This window comes from Ursus maritimus, unplaced genomic scaffold (assembly GCF_017311325.1).
Source record: "Ursus maritimus isolate PB19 unplaced genomic scaffold, ASM1731132v1 scaffold_33, whole genome shotgun sequence".
NCBI lineage: Eukaryota > Metazoa > Chordata > Mammalia > Carnivora > Ursidae > Ursus > Ursus maritimus.
In genome coordinates, this window is record NW_024425897.1 from 24,131,779 (window position 1) to 24,149,917 (window position 18,139).

Sequence of the window (18,139 nt, forward strand, 5' to 3'; positions counted from 1 at the left end):
TTTTTCTAGACCATAACCTAGTCTTTGAAAATACAGTCTTTCCTCAGGTACTGTCAAAATGTCCAAATCACGCTGCCAATAATTGACCTAAATTATTTTATTTTTTAAAAGATTTTATTTATTTGATAGAGAGAGAGAGAGAGAGAGAGTGCACACAGAGGGGGGAGGGTCAGAGGGAGAAGCAGACTCCCTGCTGAGCAGGGAGCCCGATGCGGGACTCAATGCTGGGACTCTAGGATCATGACCTGAGCCAAAGGCAGTCGCTTAACCAACTGAGCCACCCGGGCGCCCCGACCTACATTATTTTAAAGCATTCAGAGCATTGAGCCTGCTTATCTTGAGATCTCTAAACAGACATGGGGAACATTTCTGTAGTTGTAATGCCTCTTCTTTTGGATTTCCAGAGTTTGTCAAAAAGTTTTCCACAACTCAAACTGACTTAGGCAAATAGTTACATAAATAGGAAATCCAGAATGTGGACTTCAGGCACAGCTGGATCCAGGGGCTTAGTGATAGTAATGTCATCTAATTTCTGGTTTTTTTCTGCCCCTCAGCTTTGGGTTTGCATAACGCTGACATCACTTTCATGCAGGCTATCCACACATGGTGGCAAAGGTGGTCTCCAGGACCTGTAGGGTTTATATCCTGCCAATAACTTCAGAAAATTCAGTGAATTTTCATTGCATATCATTGGCTCAGTTTGGGACATACACCTACTGCTGGACTAATCACTATGCTCATGGACATGAAAATTGCTGATTGGTCAAGCATAGAGCCAGAAGGGTGGGAACAGTCCACCGGAGTGGTGTTGGATAAGATAGGAGTAAAAGGAATCCTCAATGAACAAGTGAAGTGCTCTTACAGAGGGGAGAATGGATATTAAGCAGACCAAAAAAAAAAAAAAAATCAATGTTTAGTCTCTGACCAGAAAGTTGGTAGTATTTCCTCATACTGTAGAAATGTAGTCATCTCTTAAATTTGATATTAAAAATGTTCTCTTTTTAATACTTCAGCTTCATTTTTCTGATCTGGACTATCCTTTTCTTTTCACTTAATTTCCCAAATCTTTAAGTATTGTTCTTCCCTGCTTCCTCACCACTGGATTCTGTCATCAAGAATGGCCCCCTTCTGTTCTCCTGTAACATTTTCTACTTGTATTATCCCCTTCAGCCTCTAATTAATTACTTTCAGGAAATGTGCACGCAGAACCTATCACAGGGGGCCAGGGTCTTGTGGCTAGGCCTTCATGTTCACTGGCAGCCTTACATATAGACTTCTCTTCCCTTCCCTTCCCTTCCCTTCCCTTCCCTTCCCTTCCCTTCCCTTCCCTTCCCTTCTCTTTCTTGTAATCTCTATGCCCAACATTGGGTTCAAACTCACAGCCCTGAAATCAAGAGTCACATGCTCTATTTACTGAGCCAGCCAGGCACCCCTAGACGTTTCATTTCTACAGATGCTAATTTCACATTTGGTTTATAATTCAAGACAGGAGTTTGTATCAGTCAGAAAACAGAACCCACTCTAGATCTTTCCAACAGGTTTTTTTTTTTGTTTTGTTTTAAGAGATTTTTATCTTTAAGTAATCTCTATACCAAATATGGGGCTCAAACTCACAACCCCGAGATCAAGAGTTGCATGCTGTACCAACTAAGCCGGCCAGGTGCCCCTCCAACAGAAAGGTTTTAATGTTGGAAATTGGTTAAACACATGCATTAGTTATCTATTGCTATGTAACAAGTTACCCCCAAAGTTTTTTTTTTTTTAAGATTTTATTTATTTGACACAGAGAGAGAGAGAGAGTGCACAAGCAGGGGGGAGCAGCAGGCAGAGGGAGACGGAGAAGCAGGCTCCCCGCTGAGCAGGGAGCCCAATGTGGGTCTTGATTCCGGGACCCTGAGACCATGACCTGAGCCAAAGGCAGAGGCTTAACCAACTGAGCTACCCAGGCAGGTCTCAAATTACCCAAAAATTTAGTGGCTTACAACAACAATCATCATTATCTTTCATAGTTTCTGCAGATCTAGAATTTGGGAGCAGCTTGGCCCAGCAGTTCTGATACAGGATGTCTCATGCGGTTGGTTGTAGTCAAGATATTGGCAAGGGCTGCTGTCATCCGAAGGCTTAACTGGGGCTGGAGGAGCCACTTCCGAGATGATGAGCTTGATACTGTTGGTGGGAGGCGTTAGTTTCTCTCCATGTAGGTCTCTCCCGGAGCAGCTTGAGCGTCCTTATGACATGACAGCTAGTTTTCCCAGAGGAAGTGAGTCAAGAGAACAAGGTAGAAGCTACAATACCTTTTGTGACCTAGCTTCAGAAGCCACACACTGTCTCGTCTGCCACGTTCTCTTAAACAGAAGTGAGTCACTAAGTCAGTTCTGCCTCCTGGTCCGGGAGAGGGGAATTAGGCTTCACCTTTTGAAGGGAAGAGGGTCAAAGAGTTTGTAGATCACAACAGGTAATGACAGGGCTGAGGAGCAGAAAGGGATGGTGAGACAACCCGCAGGTCAGCAAGAGCAGAAAGACACTATTCTAGTTAGGACTGGAAGGGATGGTTGAACAACTCTGTGAATATGCCAACAACCACGGAGCAGTACATTTTAAAAGGGTGAGTCCGCTCTTTTCCTCCCTGGCCGCTTGTAGCTTGGCTGCCATCATGAACGACACAGTAACTATCCAGACCAAGAAGTTCATGACCAACTGACTACTTCAACAGAAGTAGACGGTCATTGATGTTCTTCATCCTGGAATGACAACGGTACCTAAGACAGAAATTCTGGAAAAACCCCAAAATGTATAAGACCACATCAGATATCATCTTCGTATTTGGATTCAGAGCCAGTTTTGGCGGTGATGTTGCGGGATCATGGAGTGCGGCGGTCAAGAAAGAATTCTTGAGACGTTTTACGGTGCAACTTAGTAAGTTTATTTAAGCAGCAGTGGGCAGGAAAGGCTGCACTTTTGCTGTATGAAGCTGGTGGTTTTATGCTTCGTGCTCAAGGGGGAGGGGATGTACAGGGAGTATTAGATCATAAATGTCTTCTTTGAATTTCTACTCATAAAACTACTTTTGCAAGATTTCTCTGGTGCTTATCATTCACTTTGATATGAACTGTCCGTGAGAGGTTCAGGCAATCATGAGACCCTGTAAGAATGTGGCAACTGGCACATATTTGATCCTTGTCAAAACCGTGCAGGCTATAGGTCAGCCTTTTGGGCTGAAGGTGAACATTTTTTTCTGTTTCTATCCCTTATCAGGGGCAAGACAACTGGCTTTGGTATGATTAACGATTCCTTAGATTATGCAAAAAACAAAAACAAAAACGAATCCCAACATAGACTTGTAAGACATGGTCTGTATGAGAAGAAAAAGATGTTAAGAAAAGAGCAAAAGGAACACGAGAACAGAATGAAGGAAGTCGGGGGGACTGCAAAAGCCAGGGTTGGTGTGGGCAAACAGTGAGCTGGAGATTGGACGACAGAAGTTCAAGATTCTGTAGTGACTTGATATGTGGTGATTGTGCAGATTTTTCACGAGAGGGGTAATAAACTAAGAACTTTTCTGTGGAAAAAAGAGGGTGATTTCATGGTATGTGAATTATATGCCAATAAAGCTGGAAAGAAGGAAAGAAGGAAGGGAGAGGGGAAGGAAAGACCTGTTTTTTACTGCACCTCACTCACTACCAATAACCACCTGGTAGGTTCTGGCCCAGACCCCAGTGGAAAGATTCGGTCATCATTCGTCATATAATTACTAAGTACCCACCGTGTGGCACCCGCGCTGTGTCGAATGTATTCATGCCCACCAGGCACACGCGCATATGCCAGTCTGTGCTGAGGACCCAAAACGTGCACACTTTCTGTGGGTGATCCGGCCAGTCCTGGGAGCCCATCTTCAGATACTGAAATAATGTTGAAAGGCGCTTCATGAGTAATTTATGACAGTGGCGCTGTAAAAAAAACCTGTATGAAAAAGGAACTATGCCAAGCAGTTGACAGTGATTATTTGATGGTGCTATGATTAGAGTTACTTTACCAATTTTTAGATAGCACAGTTAATTACTTTTATAATACAAAAAAATAAATTTCCAGAGGACTTCTGGGTGCATTTTTGGTTTGGTCACCACTGTGTTTTCCAACATTGGAGTTAACTCTATTTAGATATAGCATCTATGCTCCAATTTGCCACAGTCCTCTCCACTCCCTATTGCCTTCAGCTGGTGTCATCTCTCAGTCACATGAACTGCCTGATCCCTGAAGGCATTTGAATTTGGGTCCCGCAATTTATGTAATAAAATCCCCACAATATACATTTCATTGTGGTCCACCAAGATGGTAAATGTCCACACTTTTAAGTCCCCGATAAGTGGATTTAGAATATTTCATCGGTTTGAAAATGAAAGTTAACGTATTTAAGTTCTGGATAAGAACAAAATTGTCCTTGGCACTTTTCTATGGAGTTCAGTTGCTTGGGAAGTCCAAAAGGCTGTTTCCATCAGAATAATTCAGTTTAAGAGGAAGCTACTGTAGGTATTGTAATCAGAAAGAAATTTTAATACAGGGAAGTGGAAGCACATAAGTGGGTTTGCGAGGCTGGAGAAACAGGCTCAAGACTCCTAGAATAACACCACAGAACTGACCTGCCGGGAGAACCAGGGCCTTAGCCACAGTGCGGACAGTGGGGAATCAGGGGACTATTATGAGAACGCTTGAGTTCAGTAACACAGTGTCACGGCCAGGAAGCTTCCATCGCTGTAACTGAGCACCTGTTTCTTGACACCTGAAGTGGGAAACTGGGTTTTGGGCCACTACTGCCCCCTATTGCCTGATGGTTTTTCAAGAAATAATCCCTCAAAAAAAAAAAAAAAAAGAAATAATCCCTCAAATTTGCAGAGCACCTTCACATATATCGCGTCATCTGGTCCTCCCCCTAACAAGCAAGGCACGTGGTGTCATCCCCTATTTATAGGTGAGGAGACTGAAGTTCAAAGTTGACGGAACATAATTAAGGTCACACAGCTTTGTGCAAAACTGCAGTAGCCACCCAGGTCTCCTCATCCCCAGGCCAGGGCAATGAACTCAACTCATACGTCATGAGCGAGGTCGTTTGCGGCCCTGTGGTAGGCTCTGGGAGCACAGCACATATATGTTAAGGCCGGTGGCTCACAAGTGTCATGGACTGGTCAATAACCGTAACTCAGTGCACAAAGCTGCATCGGAAGCACAGAGCATGGGGCTAGTATGTGGCAGAGGTATGTCTCGGGACATTCTAGAGAAGAAAAGAGGTGACATTTGAGTTGGGTTTTGAGGGATGAGAAGGATGTCTGGAAGCAAAATGCAGAAAATCGTCGTAGCAGCTGGCAAGAGCTAGGGGGCCTGATGTGGCAGCAACACTTGGGGGAACTGAGAATTCTAGTTTTGGAGGATCTGAACAAGGTAGAAAAGTATTTTTTGTAGTTGAAGTATTATATACATACAGGAAAATAAGGTGCATCAGTCTTAAGTATACATCTTCTTGATTTAAAAAATAACATGTAAACACTAGGTGAAGATATTAAACTTTTCCAACATCCCAGGAGGTTCGCTTGTACCCCTTCCCAGTCTACACCCACCTCCATCCTTTCCCGTAGGTTTCTGTGGGATGAGGGTGTTTCCCAAGGGGTGCACCCAAGGGGTGCTCAATACCTTCTCCCAAGTAACCAAACGGTATTGGATAGCAGGCAGGTAATCTGTTCAATGGCCAGAGAATGGAGAGGGCCAGCTCATGCTCTGAAGGCACCTTCTGCCATTAGGACTCATGGTCAGGGTTTCTGGGGTTAGGGTGGAAGGGGCTGGCAGGGAAGTTGACTTGAGGGTTTTTCCCGTAAAGGGTAAGAGTCTTCTCTGAATCAGAGGATATCATTTCTTCCCTTAAACGGGCACAGTCGGATATGTCAGCAAGCTGGCAGGTGGGTTTTTATTTTAACAACTAGAAGCGGGGCACCTGGCTGGCTCAGTCCATGAAGCATGGGACACTTGATCTCAAGGTTATGAGGTCCAGCCCCACCTTGGGTAGGTAGAGTTTGCTTAAAAAATAAAATCTTAGTTGGGGCCTGGGTGGCTCAGTCGGTTGAGTGTCTGCCTCCCGTTCAGGTCATGATTTCTGGGATCCAGCCTCCCCACGGGTTTCCTGCTTGGCAGTGAGTCTGTTTCTCTCCCTCTCAACCCGCTTGTGCTCTCTTTTTCTCTGTCTCAAATAAATAAATTAAATTAAAAAAATCTTAAAAAACAACAACAAAAGTTAGATGCTAATGACCCCGAGGTCTTCTGGAGGGTTAACAGGCATCTGAACTGGATCAAACCGGTCGAAAACTGGGTAATTGGAGACCAGTCTGGAGCTTGTTAGCGAGTTTCTGGTGACAAGGGGGGGGGGTGCAACAGAAAATCTCAAAGCCCCTGGGGTGAGCCCCTGTCTTTTACTTCTTATGTCTCCTTTTACTTTTTCTTCTTCTTTTTAAAGATTTATTTATTTATTTGGGAGACGGCGCGCCAACGAGCTGGGGGAGAGAAAGAAAATCTCACGCAGATTCCCCGCTGGGCGCGGAGCCCCACCCGGTTCTCGATCTCAGGACCCTAAGGTCGTGACCTGAGCGGAAATCAAAAGTCCCACGCCTAACTGGCTGACCCACCCGGGCCACCCTCTCCTTTTACTTCTTGCTTCTACTGTTGCCTCCAAATCTTTCACCATCTCTTTGGACAGTCTTAGGGAGTTGCACTGGGCGCAGGAGGTTTCTCGATACCGTCGCTTTCTCGTGTGGTCCACATGAAATTTAGGTTGCGCGGGAAAGGGGAGGGAGGTGGGGACAACGATGTTTGGCCCTTCAGAGCCACCGTCTAGGCTCGGGTTGGGCGGAGCCGCCATGTCCCTCGGCGGCCGCCGTGCGTCCGTTACGTGGCAGCTGCCGGCGCCCGCCAATCCGCGGCGCCCGCATCAGCCCCCTCGGGTGGCGCAGCCGGAAGGGGCGGAGCTGAGGCGGCGGCGGCTGAGGAGGCAGCGGTGGCGGCGGCTCTGGAGGCCGCGGTCCCGGTCCTGGCTTCGGCCCCAGCCCCACCATGGTGACGCTCGCTGAGCTGCTGGTGCTCCTGGCCGCTCTTCTGGCCACGGTCTCGGGCTACTTCGTCAGCATCGACGCGCATGCCGAGGAGTGCTTCTTCGAGCGGGTCACCTCGGGCACCAAGATGGGCCTCATCTTTGAGGTGGCCGAGGGCGGCTTCCTGGACATCGACGTGGAGGTGCGGGCACGCTGCCCGGGGCCCAGGCGGGGTCGCGGGGCCGTTCGGGAGTTGGCGGCGCTGGAGCCCGCGCGGGGCCTGCGGGGACACGGGGCGTGGAGGCCGCTGTCCGAGTGCTGGGAGGGGCCCGAGCCGCCGTCTGGCCCCCGCCCGGGCGACCCCCTAACGGCCCTTTCCCCCGCGGCCCGCCCGGATTCCGTGCCCCGGGATCCCGCCCGGATGCGCAGCCGTTGCTTAGTCGCTTTGGGTTCTCAGCTTGAACCGCGGGCTCCCCGTGGAACCTGGCGCTGAGCATTGTCGGCCAGGCGCCGCGTGTCAGCTCGGGCCCAGAAGGCACTTAAATGTCGAGGTTAGCTGAAGGCAGGTCTCCATTGGATCTGCAGCTGCATTCCGTCGTGTTACGGATTAATGTTGGGGCATGACGTGGAAGCTTTAGGAAAAGTAAAGCGAAAGCTACTGAAGAAGGCTAGGCAGACATTTGCGTTGTGCTTTTCTTTATTTTTCATAAAAAGAGCCTGAGCGTTTAACCTATTTTTATGCAAACCTCTAGATAGCTCCTTGAGCCATTTCTGACTAGGGGAAAGGTGGAGTTGGGCCATTCAATTTAGGGGTAATGATTGCAGATGCAGTATCTGGAGAAAACAGTAAATTATTTTAAGAAACCAGCAGTCCCTAAATTTCCTCCTCTACCTTTTTTTTAAACGGAAAGAATAATTCGCTTTTATTTTTATTTTTTTAGGAAACCGGATGTAATTAATACTTAAATTCACTGTTAACATGATTTATTGGGTTCAGGGATTTTCCATTTGACAGTGAACGGCAGAGTCAGGCACCAATTACACAGTACAAGTGAAGTCCAAAGATAAAGGGATAATGGAAGGATGACTGGTAAAATTAGTCAAGATTTTAGTGATCAACTATTCCAGTCTCTCAAGTTTTGCTGGTGACAGGCTTTCTAAGAGGAACTAAGTTAGTTAACCAAGGCCTAACAGCTGTTTTTAGCGGGTGGATGAGAACATGGGTCTCTTAGTTTCCAAGTCTGGTCTTTTTTTCTCAAGCCTTCTGGTATCTCAGGTAAAGCAGATTCCTTCACTGGTTTGCAGCAATCAGTTAGGAGAATCTGAAAGTGTAGGTTGCTCAAATTTCTTAGTTTTAAAGATATTTTTTCATGTTTTGATATTAATAGTTTGCATGTGTGTTGGTGATAGAAGGCCATTTGGAGACCATGTATATTTCTGTTTCTGAGGGGTTCATGCTTAAGTTAGACAAATGAAGCATGTAGGCTGGATGGAAAGATGTTCTGGAGAGCCATCTAGTCCAGCCTTGTTTCATAAGTGGGCGAACTGCAGCCCAAAGGGTTTATTGTCATTAAGTGAAAATTGCATTTTCTTAGCGAATATCCTACTGCCCATAGACAGCACCTACGAAGAGTATGATTTTAAATCTTCTGTGATGTGTATTTCTTTCCTGCCTCCAGATTACAGGGCCTGATAATAAAGGAATTTATAAAGGAGACCGAGAGTCCAGTGGGAAATACACATTTGCTGCTCACATGGATGGAACATATAAGTTTTGTTTTAGCAATAGGATGTCTACCATGACTCCAAAAATAGTGATGTTCACCATTGATATCGGGGAGGCACCCAAAGGACAAGACATGGAAACAGAAGGTGAGGTGAACATTCAGAGGATTTATATCCCATTTCAAGAATTAATATTGTGTACATTGTTATTCACCTAATGGAGTATTTATTTTGATTTCTTATTCTACGTTCATTCACTGTCTTTAAAACCAAAAACTTTTGTGATACATTTTATTTCTCCAGGACTCCAAATTATCAAAAATAAGTTTCTGGAATTTTATGTTTTAGTTCTTTACAATTGCCTGTTCTGGCAACTTTTCGTAGTCAGTCTGTGCTTTTGTAAGCATGTAGGTTATGTGTGTTTTAGGTTGTTTGTTGTGTTGATTTGCTAATCCTGGTATATACATCATCATTTACTCATTTATACATGACTAGTTGGGTTAAACTTTGTTGTTTTATTTTTGTGTGTTTATATCTTACACTTTTCTTTAGGTGGTGGAGATACCTGGGATGGTAGGTGGATTGCTTTTTGACAGCATCCTGTCTTGCATATTTTTCTTTGCTGCTAATTTCTGCTTTCCTTCTTTCTAACCTCAGTTTGTTAGCATGAGAGTGTTTTTTCTCTTAATTAAAAAAAGACTTCTACAACTAATTATAGAGTTTTAGGGTCATTGTTTTGCGTTATTTGGTTGACGGGAGGTATAGGTTAGGTCATTTTAAATTAATGGCACTGGAAATACAGTGATTGACATCTTCGGAGTAACATCATACTTTATTTCTTTTAAATGAATGCTGAGGGTGGAAAGATTCAACTGTAACCGGAGGAGTAAAAGTCGCTAACATAGCTAATGGCAAATGGTGCTGTTCACTTTGTAAGAAGTATTTTCCTGGCTTGTTTTTACCGTTATTGAAGTTTTTTTTTAACTTGAAACTTGGTTGGATGTGAAATGCAGTTCTAGAAGCTGTGTCTAGAGATGGTGGCAAAAGCTCTTTCAGTCATATATTGTTGTTCAATTAATTTTTATTTCTCCACTGACCAGCAGTAGACCCTGAATCAAGTCTTCTGGATAAATTGCTTACCAAGAACCAGCACATTTGGATTGGGGTGGTGGTGGGGGGGGAGTGTACAGTGTACATCAGGATTTGTGGAAACTAGCTGTTTAACACATATCCTAGTATTAACATGATAATATTTGTCCTAGATATTAAGCAGTTAGTAGAGTACTTCCATCATAAAGAAGGATTTGTTAGGTTTGAAATCTGTAGAATTTAGAGAATCCTACTACTTAGTAATTCCTGTGCTTGTTTTTCGGGGCCATTTGCAGTGTAGGACTTGGCTAATTCAAGGAGAATTCGGAGTTTTGAAGGGGTTTGTGCTTGTTCATTTTCTGTAAATTAGTCCCTTCTAAATAGTTAGAATATATTGGCTGGTGAATGTGACTCTTGAATTATTCTTAAACCTTTAATATTTAAAATTCTTGCTTTTGTTTGCTAGTGTCAGTAAGTGGAAGCTGTGAAATCAAACCTTATTCTAAAGTAGTGGTCCTCAAGTGAGGACAGTGTTTGCCCCCAAGAGGACATTTGACAATATATGGAGACTTTTTTTTTTTTTTTTTTAAGTAGGCTCCACGCCTATTGTGGGGCTTGAATTCACAACCCTGAGATCAAGAGTCTCATGTTCTACTGACTAATCCATCCCGGCACCCCTATCAGGAGACATTTTTGATCTCATGGCTGGATGGAAGATCCTAAAAGGTACTGGACGGCCCCCCACAATGACGAATTATCTGGTCCAAAATGTCAACAATGCCGTTCCTGAGAAACCCTGCTCCTAAGGTTTCGTGTCGTGCTTGGGGCTTTCCGAGTGAAGCTGGTGAGGGATGATTTGAGATTCTAGCCTAACTACCTTAACATGGGTAGGGGCCCTCTAATGGGAATCTTCCCTTGTGGTAGATACTTTTTTTCCTAACCGTGTGTTCATTGTCGTAACACAGCACTGTCTAGAAGCATACACTTACTCTTCAGAAATGTTAGTTCACCTTATATTCATTTTTGGCTAAAAAGAATACTCGATTTCAAACCTTGTGCAACTGAGAGGTTGTCTTTTCACTTATAATGCCTGCCATTCTCCACTGTAGTGAAATTATTGCTTTGATTTCCATAGAAGAATGTTTGAATTTTGGTGTGGATTTTTTCAAGAACGTCTTGAGTTTTTGCTCAGCTTCATTGAGATTAAAAGTCTTGTTTTGAGGCTGCTCTTAAATTGACATTAGAGTTATATGATTCTAAAGCATAGGTTTTGATTTTAAATATTGTTATTTATAGGATTGTTGTTAGGAATTTTGTTTTATATTTTGTGTTCTCTGTTTTTTTCCCCCTCCTCAGTCTTTTCTTTTCTTTTTTCTCCAGTTAGTCAATGTAGTGAACTTAGCAGCAATTCATTAGAGGAAGTTTCTTAGGGTTAATTGTTTTCCTTTCGTTAGTAAGCATTATATAGTATGTTTTCCACCCTGAAAGAGCTTTGTGTTCTGGGAATGGACATTAAAAAAAAAATGCTTTGAGAATTAAATTGTCATCAGTAGTCCAACATGATGTCTGAGCCATTTCTAAACAGCTGCTTTTGTATGCCTTCTCTGAGGAATATTTTGAGGAATATTGCTTTATATGTATTTTTTCAAAAGGAGATTGCCAAATATGTGCTAATCTGTTTTTACATTTTTCTGTAGCTCACCAGAACAAGCTAGAAGAAATGATTAACGAGCTCGCAGTGGCAATGACAGCTGTAAAGCATGAACAGGAGTACATGGAAGTTCGGGAGAGAATACACAGAGCAAGTAAGTTAATGCTGTAACTTTGTATCACTTGGTGATACTAACCTTGGTGGCCATGAAATCCTGAGGTGTATTACCCAACAGCTTGCTTGAATTTTCCTCATTTGGGTATTTTACAAACATTATCATAGTAAAGTGCTGACTTAAAAAAGCACCCCTGCAAAGATATTTTTTGAGTACATGTCAGTAGAGCTTTGTACTAGACTAGTTTTTTTATTGGGACATTCATTCTAAACTGAAAAATCCTGTTAAGATTTAGCACGAGCTTTTAAGAGTTTTTTTAAAAAAAATCTGGTCAGCTAAGGAATAAACTAATAGTTTTCCCAAAGCAGAAAGGAAAATTATAAAGTGGTTGGTTTTTAATCACATATCTGACATTTCTGTGCCAATGTATTAATATTATATGCTGAGATTTAGCTTTTTTTCCTCAAATGGAAGGTTTAGGCTAGTTAAAATAGCACTAAAACATGAATCTAGGCAGTCACCAGGTGAAGCTCAGCTTGGGCTCCTGAGTTTGTAAACTAGGAACAGGGAATGTGTTTATCTGTAGAAACAGTGATGACTGGAATCCAAAAGCCTGTCTAGCCCATGCTGTAGCCTTAAGTATTACGCCTTTGCATGTAAAATAGAGAGGTACCATATTGACACACAGACCAGATAACCTATTTTAGATCCAGGTCCACACCTGTGGTTCAGTGGTTTTCATCCTCCAGATAGTTCTTGGGGCTAGATCTCATGGGAGCAAGCTCATCTGCAAACGCAAAGTGGTTGAAGTCAGGAGTCTTTGTTCCGAGGTTGGGGTAGAGAATAGAGAGAAGAATGACTCCAGAGAGAGAGGCACAGGCTGAACCCCTTCAGGATGTGGTTTGTGTTCTCCCTACCCCCTTTTCGTCTCTTGCCATGGATAGAAATGAGCCTTTAGGACCTAGAGCAAGACATAAACCTTGTCTTTCTGTGCGAGAGTAATGAGTAAACACAACGGACTGGAGAAGCGAGAGCTGCTGTTCTCCCTGTTTCGGAGTGGAGTGGGGAGTGAGGTGGACCAAGGCTTGTATATATGCACTCCTGCCTTTTCCACTAGGATTTCTTCTCCTCTTTGCCTCCACTGGTGATCTGTTCACCCTCTGGGATCACCACCCTCTCTCCCTCACCCGGCCGGGACCCATCTGTTGATTACCTTGCTCTCCAGTGGGGGCCAGCTGCTTCTGGGATGAGAAGGGCACTGAGCAGAGTCTGAGGGCCAAGAGCTTACACTGCTTTTCATTTTAACTGGTTCAGACCAGATGGCTTTAAAGGTATAGGAGGTTCTTGGGAACACAGCAGTCAGAGGAAGACCTGTCTTCTGGTCTGTGGGGGCATGCAGCGTTAATCTTCTAAACTTAATTTTGAGTGGAGATGCTCCTGCATTTGTTTCACAGACAAATAGAATTTTAGGCATTCTGTTTATTTTTGCCAATTAAATAGTTCTCACAGTGTTTGTTTTTTGTACATCTTCCTACAGCACTTACTCCTTAAGAGATGAACATAATGAGAAATTTTTTCTTCCTTTACTCCAGTGTTGTGATAATACTGTGTTCCTTCTAGCTAATATGTGACTAGTGTGAGGACAGTGTCTTATATACATACTTTTTCAGGTAAAGTGAAGGGAGAGATAAATACTTCTTTTTATACAATTGCTTAATATTTTGAAGTGTTTACTCAGCCATTCCCCTTTCAGACACAAATCTTAAAATGCTAGTCCTTCACAGTTAGCTAGATACTGGTTATTAAGTTTTCAGCGGAAGTAAACTTCATGCCATGGAATTATTACTAAAAATTTCAGCTTTGATGATTTTTAGGGTTCTAATTAATAATGTTCTTGGGCATGTGTCTCCTCTTGCTCTGGGGAAAAAAGCCACATTTTTTGCTAACTGTAAGTTATCTTTTTGGGAACCTGTTAGTTGCTTTTCACTTCTTTTTGAGTGATTATTAATCCAGTAGCTATTATAGTCTAACGTTCTACAAATGATATATATCTAAAAATATGACACTCAGCTGATTAATACTGTTACTATATTGCTGATTATAATTGTTTTTAATATTGGCCATTTGTAGAAAAATCAGAAACTACCTAGTAATTTTAAAAAGTTAAGGCTGTATGGGGCGCCTGGGTGGCTCAGTCGTTAAGTGTCTGCCTTCAGCTCAGGGTGTGATCCTGGCGTTCTGGGATCGAGCCCCACGTCAGGCTTGTCCACTGGGAGCCTGCTTCTTCCTGTCCCACTCCCCCTGCTTGTGTTCCCCTCTCTCGCTGGCTGTCTCTCTCTCTTTCTGTCAAATAAATAAAATCTTAAAAAAAAAAAGGCTGTAGAATTTGATCAGAAATTTGAAAGCCTGTGACATAGATTGAACAGAATAAATTAATAAAGGGTGATCATGGTTGTTGTTTTAAGGATCAAATTCTCAGTTTAAGAGTGGGATAGATCATGAGACTAGTGCCAGTTTGTAGTAACTGCCAGTATTGGTCCATGAGACTGGGAAACCTCCTCCTTCTAGAATAGCTGCCAAATACATAGTAGGTGCTCAATATTTGTTGAATAAATGTTTAAGGAAAAAAGCCACTTAGATTGACACATTTTGACTAGGTAGGTAGTGCTTTTGGATAACTGTATGGTCTTGAAATAATCTCTCCATTTTTTAAAGTCGATTTTCTGATTCAGCAAAAAAGATTTATAATGTAGGAATATTTTAATGTGAGGGAGAAAGAAGGTTGTATTGGGTTTTAACCCTAGAGGTTGAAGTCACTTGCGGAGTTAGGCGAGTCACTTTTCCTCTCTGCTCCCCGCTCCCCATGCGCAAGCAGAGTAGGCTTGACCATACCCACTGAATTTTTTTTTTTTTTTAAAGATTTTATTTATTTATTTGACAGAGACAGAGACAGCCAGCGAGAAAGGGAACACAAGCAGGGGGAGTGGGAGAGGAAGAAGCAGGCTCATAGCAGAGGAGCCTGATGTGGGGCTCGATCCCATAACGCCGGGATCACGCCCTGAGCCGAAGGCAGACGCTTAACCGCTGTGCCACCCAGGCGCCCCATACCCACTGAATTTTTAAGGTCCCGTTTATAGCTACAATTTTCTGCTTCTAAGTTTGTTGAGTTGCTTGGGGACAAAAGACAAAAGTATTTAGAGTACTATGAATGGTGTGCAAAATATTACTTTCCTAGACTAAAGACTAGGATGATTTATGATGCTTATGCTTTTTTTTTTGGTTAAATTTTGTTTGTTTGTCTGTCCTCACAGTCAACGACAACACAAACAGCAGAGTGGTCCTTTGGTCCTTCTTTGAAGCTCTTGTTCTAGTTGCCATGACATTGGGACAGATCTACTACCTGAAGAGATTTTTTGAAGTCCGGAGGGTTGTTTAAAAAGCCTTTTCCTGATGATCTCAAAATCATAATTCACTGTTTACCAAACATCTTGGTGATAATAGTGTCATTAGTTTCTACATGTTTATTTTTGAAACTGTACATTCACAGCTTATGTTTCTTTGTGATTAATAGATATTGGGGGAAAACACCTTTTTAGGAAAGTTAGAGTGAAAATTTGATACTTGATTGGCATAATTTCTTATTTGAATTCTGCGTCCATTCTACAGGTCTGTCAGAACTCCAATGCTGTAAATGAAATACAGGCATATAGTCCCGATTATATCTTCTTTCCTTTTGTTTTCATGATGAAGTGCAGCTCAGAAAAGTACTTCATGGATAGTACTTCACTTAAATGACTGCATTCTTTGGATCTCTTATCCTGTAGTTCAAGTCATTAAAGATTCTTTTTGTTGAGTCCTTATGAGAAACAACTGTCTGAATCTTGACATTTTCTACCCAGCCTACTGGCAGAGCTCTGACTGGAGTGTTACCAGGTTGGTACTTTTATACTTGTCTGTCTTGTTTTTGCTTTAAAGATAAGACTTAACCCAACCACATTTCCCCCCTAAATTTGTGTTTTGAACCTTAGGACTCAATCACCTCCAATTAAATTGATGACACAAGCAGCTAATAACCATTTTTTGGTTTCTGCGTAACCTTGCGAGCAGTCTCTACTAAAGCCAGTTCTCTGGGTGTTGCAGCCAATGGTAGCTCTTTTCTTTCTACGCTAGCACATCCACTTTCTCCACTCTTGGCATGTAGGAAGTGTGCATTCATATAATTGGAAAAATCTGGATTTCTGATGCCAAAGGGTTAAAGCCTCTTGGATTTCATTGCAATGATATACAGCCACTATTTTATTTTTGATCAGTGGCATTTTGGCCACTGTTTAATTAGGGTACTGGACATCACTGTCAGTACTAGGATTTTGTTTTTGTTTTTCTTGGGTCTTTTTTGGCACATGTGAATTTTGTTTTGTATAAAATGAAATGACTTTCTCTTGGTCTCTGATGATGGGTTTAAAATTAAAGGAGCATCTGGTTGTGGTGTGGGGGTGATCCAGGATTATGTTGTGACTGATGTATATTAGTTACTTGTACATTTTTTTTGGATCTTTGCAAGGGGAAAACTACAAGTAACGAGTTTTATATAATTAATTTAAATTTGTTACAGGTTTTCATGTTCAGGATAAACAATTTTTCAACCTTGGGTGAAAATACTTGCAACAGTTTAAGGTGACTGTATTTTACCTTAAGACAACTGTTGCAATGCCAATTTTTTTTTTTTTTTTTTTGGTGTGTGTGAAAACACTTCAAAATTGAATTAAAAGATGTACATTTAAAATTGGTTGTGTATCTAATCCGCCCCAGGTTCAGTAAATAAACAATTCTTTTTAAAAACAGTATTCTGTGTTTCATATTAATGGTTAATTCACATTTGTTAAGTATCAGCTTTCTATCCATATTTGAAATGAGACATGTCCGTGTTTTCTGCGTTACTATGCCTGTTAAAAATGTCTGTCACTTTGTATGTCTGTAAACTTGAGGACAGTGAGTAGGAACCCAATACTAGTTTATCTTGTGTAGTTTCTTTTGATGATTCAGTGTTAACATCTTAAGTATTTTTTTTCATTTGGGAAAAAAAGAGTTGAGTTATTTTAACTCAGCTGCCTGGTTTATGGTTGTGGGAAATAAGTTTAGGAGGGATTCAGTGATTTGTGCAAGACCCTCAGATGAAGACTGATGGAATCAGAAACTAGATCTCTGCATTTAGAAACTGTTGCTCTTCCTCTATTACACTAAGGGCCTGCTAGTAACAACCTACCATTTGTTGAACATGGTGGAATGCCCTAGCACTATGATGAGCGCTACATGCAGTCTGTCTCATTTATTCCTCAAAACAGCCCTTACCTTGTGTGCTATTATAATCCTCATTTTGGAAAAAGGGAAACAGGCTTGGAAAGCATCCAGGGTCTGAAAACTAGTAAGTAGAGCCCTAAATGCAAATGCAAGTATGCTCTTTCTTTCTGCCTTCATGTTCAGAACTGTGGAAGTCCCATTTTGTAACAATTGTCAAAGGTATTTTGAAGTGTGATCCTGTTTCAGTGGAAACGTTGCCTCAGGCCTTTTATCTTTCACTTCATTTAGTTTGTGATGACTGGAGCCTGTATGAGTACTATTCTCATTTATCCATCCCCAAAATAATAAAGTGACTGCTGTGTGCTGCCAGTGATAGCCACTCGGTTAAAGAAATTAAAGAAAAATCCTCATTGGCGTGGGATTTACCTTTTAGTGGGGAAGAGGAACCTAATATGTAAATTGGTCGGCATATTAATGGTAAGTGCAATGGACGTAAAGTGAGGCGGGATGAGCGGTTTTAGTGATTAGGAAAGGGCGGCCTCACTGAGATGACATTTGTAAGTACGCAGCACGAGTAAGTTCGTGCTGCGGAGCCCAGCATGTAACAGGCGATGAGTGAGAGCTTGCTGAACGAATGTGTGCTCGGACAAACGAGCGGCCCTAGCAGATGGGGAACGCAGGGACGGGAAGATCATGTTCTCGTTTGGGGCTCTATAACTTCCTCGGAAGTAAACCAACATTTATTCTGTTCCGGGCACTGGATCCCCACCACCAATCCGATTTCGCATATCTGCTGACCTGGGGCTCGGGGGCCGGGTACATCTCTGTCCGGTCCCGCCAGACCCACCTGTCCCTTGGCCAGGACGCGGTCTCGTGCTGCCACCTGCCTCTGATGGACTCAGAAAGCCAGCGAGCCCGAGCAGAATCCCTCCGCCGAAATTCCTGCTCTCGGTGGGAAGGCGCCCGACCCAAGGTGGCTGCGCGGGACGGACCGCACGACTCTGGCCTGGTCCCAGCCGCCCGCTTTCACTGCCGGGGGGCCAGTTCTTCCGGCTCCCGCAGCGAGGACTCTTTACCCGCTCTCCGGAACTCTGCTGCTGGAGCGCGGTTGCCGGCGGTTCCGTGAGAGGCCGGAAGCGGAAGTGCTCGCCGGCGGTGGCCCGGTGGCGTCCAGGTGGCGGCGGCGGCGTCCAG

The 18,139-nt window shown here is 43.0% G+C and overlaps 1 protein-coding gene, 1 long non-coding RNA gene and 1 pseudogene across 3 annotated transcripts; 2 read left to right on the plus strand and 1 right to left on the minus strand.

The window, feature by feature from the left end:
- Positions 1-2,548: 2,548 nt before the first annotated feature.
- On the plus strand, positions 2,549-3,771 carry LOC103661130 (annotated as a pseudogene).
- On the minus strand, positions 2,626-6,787 carry LOC103661131. Of its 2 annotated transcripts, none has more exons than XR_567976.2 (3): positions 6,666-6,787; positions 3,764-3,899; positions 2,626-2,741 (listed from the first exon to the last, which is right to left on the minus strand). It is a non-coding gene; the product is annotated as an uncharacterized LOC103661131 (long non-coding RNA). The 2 variants fall into 2 exon arrangements; XR_567977.2 differs by having other exon boundaries at positions 6,688-6,772.
- Positions 6,788-6,991: 204 nt separating this feature from the next.
- On the plus strand, positions 6,992-16,488 carry TMED2 (transmembrane p24 trafficking protein 2). The gene is made up of 4 exons (XM_040620017.1): positions 6,992-7,269; positions 8,747-8,939; positions 11,579-11,686; positions 14,959-16,488. The coding sequence occupies exons 1-4, from the start codon at positions 7,090-7,092 to the stop codon at positions 15,081-15,083; spliced, it is 606 nt and encodes a 201-aa protein (XP_040475951.1). The 5' UTR covers positions 6,992-7,089; the 3' UTR covers positions 15,084-16,488.
- Positions 16,489-18,139: the final 1,651 nt, after the last annotated feature.

Excerpts from the sequence above, each read along its gene's own strand:
- TMED2 (XM_040620017.1), top strand. The coding sequence starts at position 7,090 with ATGGTGACGCTCGCTGAGCTGCTGGTGCTCCTGGCCGCTCTTCTGGCC. Across the intron at positions 7,270-8,746 it reads TCCTGGACATCGACGTGGAG|ATTACAGGGCCTGATAATAA; the intron begins GTGCGGGCACGC and ends TCCTGCCTCCAG. Across the intron at positions 11,687-14,958 it reads GGAGAGAATACACAGAGCAA|TCAACGACAACACAAACAGC; the intron begins GTAAGTTAATGC and ends CTGTCCTCACAG.